This window comes from Equus asinus, chromosome 4 (genome assembly GCF_041296235.1).
Source record: "Equus asinus isolate D_3611 breed Donkey chromosome 4, EquAss-T2T_v2, whole genome shotgun sequence".
Taxonomy (NCBI): Eukaryota; Metazoa; Chordata; class Mammalia; order Perissodactyla; family Equidae; genus Equus; species Equus asinus.
The window spans coordinates 134724182-134736373 of record NC_091793.1 but is presented as its reverse complement, the minus strand read 5'-3'; the positions used below and the strand labels follow the sequence as shown (position 1 = coordinate 134736373).

The 12192-nt window shown below is 40.9% G+C and overlaps 1 protein-coding gene across 12 annotated transcripts in view; it reads left to right on the top strand.

The window, feature by feature from the left end:
* Window positions 1–12192, top strand: part of FTCDNL1 (formiminotransferase cyclodeaminase N-terminal like) — a 146260-nt gene that overhangs the window by 32244 nt on the left and 101824 nt on the right. For 3 of the 12 annotated variants that reach the window (XM_044768501.2, XM_014845977.3, XM_070508307.1), the window contains exon 6: window positions 2700–4200. The exons of the other annotated variants lie outside the window; for them this stretch is intronic. In XM_044768501.2, the coding sequence (XP_044624436.1) occupies window positions 2700–3136 (437 nt within the window). In that variant the 3' untranslated portion in view covers window positions 3137–4200. Of the gene's footprint in view, window positions 1–2699; window positions 4201–12192 lie in introns of those variants that run through there. 12 annotated transcript variants of the gene reach the window in all.

The window sequence follows — 12192 nt, the reverse complement described above, 5'->3', positions numbered from 1 at the left end:
TGAGAAACAAACTTTCACATCAGGTTTCTAATCTTAGAGCAAAAATGGAATTACTTCAATTATATGACATTTAACCAGAAGTACAATTTGCTGCAATTAATTATCTCCCTTATTTAAAGATTCTTACTAAGTTTAAATTAGCATAAAAAATCAAATTCTGCATTTGCGTGAGGTCAGTGGGGCTGCTGGATTTCAGCTCAGAGTTTGGTTCTCTAGGATTGGGTCGCCATATTGGCGTTGGACTTGGGGAGGAGGAAATGGAGGAAATGGGAAAAGCCTGCATTTGGGCAGAAAGCAGATTTCTTTATCTTTTTTTCAAGGGAGAAATGGGTCGTGGCCTCATGACCCCTCTGGGAGAAAACTACTGTCCAGTTAGTCAGAGACTTCTCAGACTCATTGACTGTCTCTGTTTATTCGCTACTTGAATAAGATACAGTGATAAAACAAAATAAATTATTATGCAGCTGAAGTTTAATGGAAGAATTCAAAGTACTCATAACTAGGGCATATATAAAAAATGATCATTCTGTCTTAAGTGGTTACCTCTTATATTGTTTAAAAGAGAATATAAAAGTTGCTTGTGATGTCTACTTTTATTTTTCTAAGAAATGATTAACTTTATGCTTTTGAAGGAATTTTTAAAATACGTTTTTATTTTAACTAAGTAAATCAGTGTTGGGGCAAGTGTATTCTTCCTAGAATTCTTGTGCTCTGGGCTTAACATCTAAACTTTTTCTATCTTTGATAATTTACCTTAGGCAATGAATTCATTTATTAGCAAGAATGATCAACTTTGGAAATTCTGCTAAAAAAAGGGACAGTTATTGGACACATGGTGGTAAAGAGGCCTTGGCTTTTGCTGGGTAGGGGATTCAGAAGTCCCAGGGCTATAGGGATGGAATGACTGTGCCTCGCAATGTGGGGAGGAAGAGCCCTGGGCCCATATGGAGGAACTTCTGTTGAAAGTGATTTGCTTCCCCATCCTCATAAATTACATGTGAATAAATGAATGTTGATTGGGCATTTCAAAGTTCTGGAATAGCAAAGGTATACAATAGGCCCAATATGTACTTCGAATAGTGGTACTTATTGTAACCAGTATATATACTCTTCAGCAAAATCTGAGTGTGATCCAGCTATTTGTTGGAATGATGAGGCCACTATTTGAGTCAGAATAGGGTGTGTACATCAAATCTGAGGAAATGGGACTATTTGTAACATTACCTGTTGAGAGGTAGGGGAGAGAGAAACCATGCTTGGATGTTTTTCTTTAGTGAATGAATTAGCGTTGACAAAAAAAAATTCCAGTTGTACTCTGTGAAATGTTAAAACTGATATAATTCTCAAAGATATTTAGAGTACGTGATTGGTGTATGAGATTATAAGAGAAATGTATTGACTGTTAGGAAATTTAATTTTTATGAAATCAGCATTATGGAGAAGTACCGTAATTTGATTCATTCCTGCAGAATTCCCAGTAGGAAGAGGCCCAGCCTCGGGAGTTGAAATGTTTCATTATGTACATGTGTGGGAAAAAGATGAACTGTGGTTTCCGTGTGCTGACTTTCTGTAAAGTGTCTATTAGTATGAGAGTACCCAGGCTAGGCAGCAAAGCCCCCAACCACAGCTGTCTAGCAGAAAGTGAACTCAGCCGGATATCTCTGATGGATACTGACATCATGAGCAATAAGTTTGAAAGTAGGAAGAAAAAGCAATGACAGTAAGATAATGTTGAAATAGTAGCTAAAGAATTGCCATGTGCTGAAGATGAGGTCAGCCTTTATCCCCTATCAATCCCCCGTCAACTTTGCTTTCAGAAATGTAAGTTTCCCCCAAATGAAGAAACCGCAGACCTAAGCTTTTTATACCAATGCTAATTTAACCAAGTTGTCCATCTTACAATGTAAACTATAATTAGAGTAGGACTATTTATGTAACACGAGCTGCACCATCCCTGAGGCAGGGAAAGTGGGACATTTGCCCCTGGGCTCAAGAGTGGCAATGGCAGTTCCAGTCCCTTGGGAAGCTGGGGATGGAAGAAAGAGGTGCCTCCAATGGGTTGTTCCAAAGAAGGTATACATAGTGTCCCAAACCCTGCCAAGCTTCCTTGTCCTGAGACCCGAGAGTCCCTTTGCGCTTTCCAATTCTGAGGCTATTGGTCACTTTTTAGTGACCTCCTTCCCTAACCAAGACTGTTGTTGAGGGTCATTTGAATCAGATGTCAGTCTAACTCAGTGCCAACAGGTCTGTGTCTGGGGAGGAAGCGATGGATGCAGACTGATTTACTCCTGTCTCCCAGACCCTTAGGCCTGGCACTGAATTCCAAGCCCTATGGAGATGGCCTTGGAAATGAATGGAAGGCCAAGGCTTTTTGCTGCTGTTGATATTTAGCTCTCAAGTGTGCTTTCTTTTTTCTGTTGATATTTTGGAAGATTGGGGTCTTCGTAACTATTCTAGAAAAAACAGCCTTTAGGTACTTTTAGAGTAGATAAAAGTGTCTGCCTGTAGCTCAAATAGCTCTGTTATAAAGAGTATATGTATGACCTTTAGAAAATTCTGAAGTTGATCATCAGGAATATTTGTGTTGATTTAAATAAAGCCAAGTAAGGGAAAATCCCTGAATTAAAATTAGCTAAAGAATAGAATCTTCAAAACGAGGCTTTGCTTTGCTTGATTAACATGCTTTTCTAATGATTTAGGCATTGGCGCTAGCCCGTATGTGATGAACTGCAATGTTACCATAGACTCTCAAGACTTGGCTGTGGGAAAAGAGATTGCTGCTGCCATTCGGGGCTCAAGTGTGAATGGATTGAAGGGCGTCCAAGCGATGGCTTTTCCTCATGAAGGGAAAATTGAGATAGCTTGCAACGTAGAGAGTTTTGAAGATCAAGAAGCTACAGAAACCTTAGAAGAATCTCAATACATGGCTTTCAGTGTCCTTGGGGACCATTTTTCTTATGTATCTCCTCATTACATAGAAGCTCAGGTTAAAAAGTTGGCGAGTGATCGGGGAATTGGTACCATAGGGAGAGCATTAATTGGATTTACACCCCAAGAATGCAAGAACTGTGCCGAATATGCTATAAAGGAAAGTATTGGAGAATTCTGGAGGATACGAGGAGGTGTTTTCATGTGATCCAATCTAAGATTTTGTTGAAATTTTAAGGAAAACGATCAATCATTACAAAGTTTTTTTTTGACCAGTGAAGATGAGGGGAAGATACAAAGAGCTTGGTTGTAGCTGTGTTTTGGAAAATTAGGAGCATTCTCTATTCAGCAACAACAAGTGTTTATAGATTGTCCGTAATTGCCCTATGATATTTCTAGTCGTCATTAAAACTTCTCGAGAACCTACTCTGCATCAAATTTCTGCTCTTGTGTGTGTTAGCAGCGCTGCTAAGTCATCTGGGTAAAATGGCCCTCGTTGCTGAATCACCTTTTTTCTTTTCGAAGGTTCAGAATGGCTCTTTATTCAGTCCCTCCTTCCTCATCCTCAAGAGAAGAGACTATTAACCTTTTTTTTTTTTGAATCACCTTTAATTATTGTGTACAAAACTAAAAATGGACTCAATTTATTTGGTTCTTCTGAACTCTTTATTTCCAAGTTCTGTAGTCAACTCTCATATTCTGAGTAATCATTTTTTTTAAATGTACACTTTAAAGAAATCAAACTAAGTGACTAAAACTGGGGAGAATTATAAAATAAGGTTACTCTTTCAAAGCATGGTTGTTCTTTCTTGCCTTTCTACTCTTAGGATGACCCATTGTTCATTCTGGAGATGACTCCAAAAGCCAGATTTGTCTAATTTTCCTATGTTTATGTATGGAGATGGAATGACGCTGTTGGCCATGACGCCAAGGAATTGGGGAATTTAACTGAAAAGTCTGAAGCTTTCGGGAATATATTGCTCTTGAGCAAAGAGAAGGGCGTTGGTGGAAGCATTGTATTTGAAAGAAATAAAAATATGCTGCCTCTTTATGAAGTAAAAGAAGCCACTTGTTGATTCTGGCATTTTGGTGTAAATCCTTAGTATTTATATTGCTTTAGAACATGGTACTTTCTATCCATAAAGCATACAGAAATGAATTTTTCCATAGATTTTTTTTTCTTGCTAAAGAAAGATTATGGTCTTGTCTAATAAAGCACATAATGTGAATTTATTTTAATTAATTAAAAATAAATAAAGAGGTTGAACTCAATCTTTTTATAGGACCCAGTAGTTTATCCTAGTATTGTTTTTACTTAATTTGACTCGACTCTGATGGCATGAATTTTGTTCCAGAATTATGCTGCTTTAGTTGTTTTCTTCTTGCTGTCAATGTAAATACAACGAAGGTAGAGAAACGATGGAGCAGGTCTGGTTTTCAGGCGTAGGGAAGTTTGGTCGCTGTGGTGAAGAGAGCACATGCTACCCAGTTAGACCCGAGGTTCGCCCTCTCAGTCTGGAAGAGCCGAGAAGCAGCAGTGCCCAGTCCTTTCCGCGCTTTGGCAGAGGCCTCGTGGCCCAGTAGAACGCGCACTGGACAGTGGGTTGGGAGGCTTGGGTTCTGGCCCGCTTTTACCTTCTGTACCCTTAGTTCCATTACCTATAAAGTAGGAAAAAAGAGTTCCCACCCTGACCAAGGGCTGTATGCTGGGGGATTAAATGGAAGTACTTGGTAAGCTGAAAGGTAAAAATGAAGCATACTATTAATGTTTTTTCCTGATCTCTTCTAGAGCTTTGCTTCAGTGTTGGGCATCAACATTAAGCAGATGAGACAGGGTAAAATCACGTGCTGCCGCTGAGTCAGCTGGGCTTGTAGGAGGGGTTGATTCATTTGCCAGGTACCTGAGTTAACCTCTCCAGGTTCATAGCCCTGCATTCCATGTGGCTGGCCCTCAGCAAGGCCTGTTTGAAATCAAACGTCTAAGTGGGTACGGAGTTTCAGTTTGGGAAGATGAAAGAATTTCTGGAGACAGATGTGGCGATGGTTGCACAACAATGTGAATACACTTAAAAAAGGTAAATTTTATATTATGTATATTTTACCACAATTATTAAAGAGTGTATGTTAATTTCACAATAGTTTGAAAAAAAGCAGCTAAATAAGATAATTTCATTAAACCCAAACTTTCTAAATAAAATTTTGGCAAATTTCTACCCATTAAAGTATCCAAAATATAAGACCTGTTCTTCCCTATTTAGTCTATTATGATGGGCTCTGGCACTACATATGAAGTTTAAAATAGGGCTGATTAGGGGTCAGCCCGGTGGCGCATCGGTTAAGTTCACACGTTCCGCTTTGGCAGACCAGGGTTCGCAGGTTGGTATCCCGGGTGCAGACATGGCACTGCTTGACAAGCCAAGCTGTGGCAGGCATCCCACATATAAAGCAGAGGAAGATGGGCACGGATCTTAGCTCAGGGCCGGTCTTCCTCAGTAAAAAGAGGAGGATTGGTGGCAGATGTTAGCTCAGGGCTAATCTTCTTCTTCAAAAAAAATAGAGCTGATTAACTTTGTTCTTTGATCCAGCTGTCTCTTCAAAAACAAGAATTTACTATTTTTGTTGTAATTTTCAAGACCAGCACAATCCCACTTCTTACCGCTCATTGATATTCTAATTCCCCTGTTCCTTCGACTGTCTTTGTGTCTTCGCTTTCTCCCTTGCTCTACCAGGGTCTGTAGAGAATCTGAAAGAGCTCTGACTTGCTGCAGGTATATTCTGTGGATGGATGCAGTATCACCAGCTCTTTCTGGTGGAAGTAACTGGGACGGACCTATGACAACTAAGAAGGATTGTCAAATTGGGTTGAGAAAATCTGACAAAATGAACTAACTACCGTGACTCCTATGAACCTTTTCTCATATTGGCCTCTTAGGAACAAACCGAGAGTTTGTGCAAATGTTTCTGCAGTATTTTTGTTTTCGTCAGACCACAAAGTGGACATTGTTGGAGTGTGGCTTCATAGCTCGTTTAACCTCCATCTCCTGCCACATGACTTTGGCCGTGACTTGTGCCAATTGTGAATAGGACAAAATTGATGTGGACAAATAGAGTTTACATTTTATCAACTCTTTAGTGTTTCTGCTCTACCCGACTTTAAACTTCAACTTTTAGTTCCCTAGAAGAGGGACGAGGAGAGCAAAAAGCCAGACTATGAGGGTAATAAGAACTTTTGTTGTTGTTGGGGGCGGGGGGGAGGTTGTCATTTGTGTCCAACCTGAATTTGAGCTTGACTCAACAATAAATTCAAACTCCTCAACATAAGAGGGAGGAGCAGGCTGAGTAAAATATAACTGCAAAATCAAACAAAATGGGGGGTGATATTTTCATTCCTCAACATGATGAAAAGCCTCGCTCTGTAATTGGTTTGTACGGTCTTGGAAGTGGCGTCCGTGGTCCACAAAGGACCACTCTCTGAGAGAGCTGCAAGGAATTTATCATTCCCTCTGGCTGAGCCAAAGCAGGCTTGATATACAGTTTTGTTTAGTGTAAATATTCTCATGTTACTGTTTACCCTGTGGGGCTATGAGGATCTCACTGACTGGGGTACGTGCTCCACTGCCTTGCTTTTAAAAGGCATTTATTTGACTCTGTTGTTTGTACTTGCCCAGAAACTTCAGAGAAGGGCCCAGGCACTTCTTTGATAAGCATCCAGACCATGCTCCCGGAGTATGTCATGCTTGGGGTTAGAAAAGCTTATTGTTTTAAGCAGGCCTGCACATGGCTTCGAAGGAGCCCATTTTTCATCCCTAAGAACAATTAGGACACGAACAGCAATCTCTTAAATGCTTCTCGAAGGTGTAAGAAAAGGTCCTGGTGAGTGTGGCTCTGCTGGAACTCAGCCTGAAGGTGAAATTCTCTGCCACTTTTTTTGTCCCTATTTGCAGGTTTTTGAGGCAAATTAGTTTGTTGTGGTAAAATTGAGATGTGAATCAGATCCCTAACATGGGGTGAATTTCTCTTTCTAAATGTGCAGTGTGTGCAGTGTCCCGCTCTTGACTCTCAACCCCACAGCCACCCTTCTTATGCTGCCCTTTGCCCCTGGGACCCTGCAAACCACTTTTCTCCTTTGCCGGCTGGTTCCCTGTCAGGCCCAGCCAATACGGGGTCCTAGATGGGGAGGCTGCAGGGCTGGAGGAGGCCTGCTCCTTCCATTTGTTTCCTGCTTCTGGCAGTTGCCCCTTAGCAATGGCTCTTGACCTGACAGTGGCTCTTGGTTCCAGACTCCAGCTTCTTTTTCTGATGCTTTCAGAACTGGCCTCATCAGTCCCCTCCGAAGCACCAGCAGTGGCTGAGCAATGGCTCTGCAAGGCCTTTCCGAAGCTTCTAGGCTCTGAGAATCCAGCCTCCTCCTTTTGTTCCTTCAGCCTCAGGGCAGAGTACATCCTGCAGTTCTGTCTCTGGGGTGCCATGTTCTTTCTTGGCTCTTTTGGTTCCCTAACAACTGTTGACCAATTTCTTCTATTATCTCTTTGGAAATACTTAATGTTGTTTCTGTTTTCTTGACTGGATCCCGTCAGAAATAAAATTCTCAGGAGACCAAACAGAAGGAACCAAGAATAAGGCAGAAAATATTTAGTGAGCATATAGTTCCTAAGGAAAACAACCCAATGATGGTTGCTCCCCTTTTCTTCTCATTAGCATTCTAGTCTCTTAATTTCGTTGTTTTCCTATTGTCAATCTCTATGTTCCCTTTGACAGTCTTGCTATTCTTTCAACTCATAGGGAGTCTAAATATTGACTTGAGGTGAGGGTGGGAAATATCGTGGTAAACCATTGGATGGAATTTTCCAGTGAATGTCATTTATGTAGTAACTTATTCCACCATGTAAAATGTAGACTAATATAAATTTTTTTTTAAAGATTGGCACCTGAGCTAACATCTGTCGCTGATCTTCTTATTTTTTTCCTCCTTCTTCTCCCCAGGATCCCCCCAGTACATAGTTGTATATTCTAGTTGTGAGTGCCTCTGGTTGTGTAACATAATTTTAACAATTAAAGTCTTTTAAATCTAGTTATGTGTCTTTCCTTTTGTGGTCATCTTCACCTGCCAGGTAGATGGTGCCTTTTAGCTGGTGGTAGGCTCCCAGCCAAACACCTTTCCCAAACCTCCTGTGTACCATCCTACTAACTTTTTCTTAGCGAATCCCATATGTAGCCAGTCACTGTTTCCTAACTTCTTAGGTACTTATATCTTCATGAAGACCAACTGTTTTGGAAAAAGTAATCATTGTTATTGATGTAGTCTAGCAATGACCCACTGTTATAAAGCTATATTGTTTCTAGTAAGTGTAAAGCATTTTTGGAAATTGATAAGTATTACTCTCTGTCTACCCTGAAATTATATTCAGTAGTTCATCTTCCTTCATGACGTCTACTCCAATATTTCACAAGGCTAGAAGGTAGATAAAATAGCAAGATACAGGAAAAGAAGTCTTCAGAGAACCCTTTTGGCCTCACTAAATGTGGCTATCTTTCGTTGAATTCCAACTAAGTGTCAGGTACTAGTATATGATTTTCACAACAACCCTTTGGAGTAGGTGATTGTAAAGTAATAAAACCTCCCAAGTTTCTTTTAGCCCGCTGGGTCAACCAAGAGCCTCCTCTCACCATATCCTATATCCTCTGGATTTATACCATGCTCTAACCCAGAACAGTGACCTTGGACCCACATCCTCAGGACTCCAGGCCTCCTGCCAGGCCTGGTCAGCTTTTGTTTCTAGTATCTTGTGATCCAGTGAGAAATTGTACATCCAGTTGGTTGACCCTCCCCTTTAATGACAGTTCTATAGGATGGCCAACCTCAGAATCCTGAAATTTCTTCCAGACCTTAGACCTCTCTCCAATACTTCTGTACTCTTTCTCATTTAAAATTTCTTCCAGATCTGTCTTTTACACAATTAGCATGTGCTGAGTTCTTGCCCATTTATTCCTTCCTGTACCTGGAAGATCCATCAGTGTCTAGTGTAGCTTCCTCCGCTGGACTGTCAGTGGCCCCTCTGCAGGACTGGTTCTGTGCCGCGAGGCACAATCCTGCCTCATCAAGTGTGGGAGTGGAGGATATATCCCCACATCCCCAGATTTCTCTTAGCTGAGTATCCTCAGATTGAGCCACAAAACTTGCTCCAATTAATTGGGAGATTCCTGGAATCACTCACACTGTCCTGAAAGAGCCAAATTGGCCATAGGACCCAGAATGGCCCCCATCAGTATTTGAGTCAGAGAGGAAGATAGCCACCAGATGGTGCCAGAACTGCAGCCAGGACCATGGTGGCTGTGGATTGTGTAGCCCAAACCCCAGAAGTCACTTGGGTTATTTCTTTTACTTTGAATTCACATCCACACATTTTATGCAATTATGTTTTTCAGACTTGACACATTGAGTTGTGGCTGGGTTTGATTGATCTCTTATTTGTCCTGCTGGCTAGACTATAAAGTCTCTGAGGATAAGGCTCCATTCACAAGTATTTATTGAGCACCTACTGTGTTTCAGTGGCGCAGATTTACCACGATGCTAATGAAACTTAAGCTGCACATGCCTTCACTTGCATGAAGCCCTTGTGAGCCCTGGGATAGGCCCTGGTATGACTTTGTAAAACTTGCAAATGGAAGATATTTTAGACACAAATTGTTGAAAATGCTGTCTCTTTCTGATTATACTTCTTCATTAAACTTCCCCTCATGACAGGTGGTATTGGAATAGCCAGGGTCGGCCTCATGGGACTGCAACCTGTGCAACAGCAGAGTCACATGCTTGATTCATTGCTCTGCTGTCGCCGAAATTGTGAATAATTTTTAGGAAGACGACCCCCGTTCTCATTTGCACTGGGCCCCACAAAGTATGTAGCTGTTTCTGGGAGTGGCTCTGGGAGTTTTTGGACTCAGTGAAAGAGGAAGTTGAGTTGGGGATAATTAGGATTTCGTGGGATATGTTTATATGGTGCATAGTCACTTCCATGTGGAGTGCAGTTATTGCCAGCTCTCCTAGGGTAGGAATGGCTTCCGGGAATAGTCCTCGCCCCGACTGTGATGGTTCTCCCAGTGTTGGGACACACAAAGCAGGGCCAGAGGAGTGTCACAGATGAATGTGTTTTCTGGTGCCCAGAACCAGTAAGACCTGAGTTGTGGAGGAAAAAGGAAGTTCAAGAGGTATGGAGCCAGAAGCCAGAGTGTGGAAAATCTTTCCAATTATTAGTAGCATAAAATTGTAAGCAAAGGATGTGGTTCTTAATAATGTCCATTAAAAACAGAAACTGTGTCCTGCAGGAATATATATGTTGATGTAGTTTATAAAATTATAAATGCAGCAGATTATTTCTTTTTTTCGTGAAAATCATATGAGGTAGAATTGATCAAAATTTCTGTTTTGGGGAACAAATCTCTGGTAGCACTACAAAGAGCAAGCACGCAGTGTGGGAAGCTGTGTCCTCAACATTAATAACTATAAACAGATTTCTATCAACCATTCTAGAAAAAAGAATGAATTAGCTTTATGTTCTCTTTATATAAAATGACAAATTGTCATTTGAATAGATGATCAAAGAGTATGCAGCCATAAAAATGTGGAAAACATGTAGAAAAGTGTCATAGAGATAATTAATAAAAATGTTAGAATAGCGATATTTCTTTGCTTTTAAAAATGTGTAATTTGTTGTGGTTTATTTTCTCTTTCTAAATTCACTTATGAGCTTATTTTTTGATTGTTTTTCTATTCATTTGCCTGTTTGTAATCGAGGTTAATTGACATAACATTATATTAGTTTTGGGTATACATTATAATGATTCAATGTTTGTATATATTGCAAAATGATCACCACAGTAAGTCCAGTTAACATCTGTAACCATATGATTATTTTTCTTATAGATGGTACTCAAAATCATATAAGCTTCAGGCCGCACAGAATCTGGATCTGCCCCCGTGTGCTGAACACATGCAAGCACTTGACTCATATCCTATCTTATTTAAGCCTCACAACATTCATCTGACATCCATATTATTCCCACTCTGCAGGAGCAGAAACTGAGGCTCAGAGAGGTTAAGTAAATTCCTTGAGGTCAAGCAGCTGGTGAGTTGCAGGGCCAGGTTTCTGTTCAGCTCTGTTCTTTGGGAAGTTTATGCTTTTACCCATTGCTCTCTAGTTTCTAGAACAACAAGTCATTTCCCCGGAAAAGTCTTCTAAGATCACCGGGTTAGGTTATGCTCCATGATGCCTGTCCTTTCTTTCATAGCCCGCATCACAGTGATGGAATTGCTAACGTGCATGTCATCATTATGCTTCAGCCTCCATGGAGGAAGCTGCTTTATTGATAGCATAGGGGTTCAGCATGTATAGCCAGTGAATTAGGTCCCCCTAGGTCTACTAGTTTTCAGAGACGTGTTAGAGCAGCTTCTTGCTTCAGACTCTTTCTTTTCCCCATTTCCTCCTCCAGGCAGAGGAAGGGTCCAGGAACCACAAAACATTAGGCTCAGAATGAACACCAGAGAGGGTTAGGATCATGCAGTTGGTAATGGAGAGATGTGATTGTTTTTTCATTTACACCTTCGGATGGATGCCTGGTACCCATTCTAGGCATCAGGTACCCATTTCCAGGGGGAAGGAGTGGCGGTGGCGCTCACTCATGCCATAAATGTATGTTTCATCGTTTTGTGTTTTTGTAAACTGAGTCATCTTAAAATGGGAGAACACCTGTATCCAATTTTCCCTGGAATGTACAACTGAGTTCTCTTATACTCCTCATTTCAGACGGGGTTTTCTGGATGACACCATCTGGGAAATGTCACTTTGATTAAAGTAAATACGCAGCCTAGTTCACACTGGGAGCCTATTTGAATTTCCCTAAGTAGCCACATCTTACAGAAGCAGAAGGCAGTCGGCTCTTTGGGTTGGGAGAAGTTGAGAGTGTTGCATTCCACGCTTTGGTGTCAGTCGAATGGCAGTGTGTGGCCGACTGAGCTCTGAAGGCTTTTGTGTATTTTTCTTTTCTTACCATTGGGCAAATTTTTTTCTTTTTCAGTTTATTTTGACACTGAGAAGAAAATACATAAAAATAAAAAACTTAGCTTTATGATTGCCAAGTTTTTCTTCCAAACTAAGAAAAGGAGCCAGTTGTTGAAAAATATGATGAATGGCGTCCTTTGTTTTATTTTCAATGTAGCACACGAGGGCAGTGCCATGGAGTGAGGCCAGATTCCCCAGGCGGGAGGGA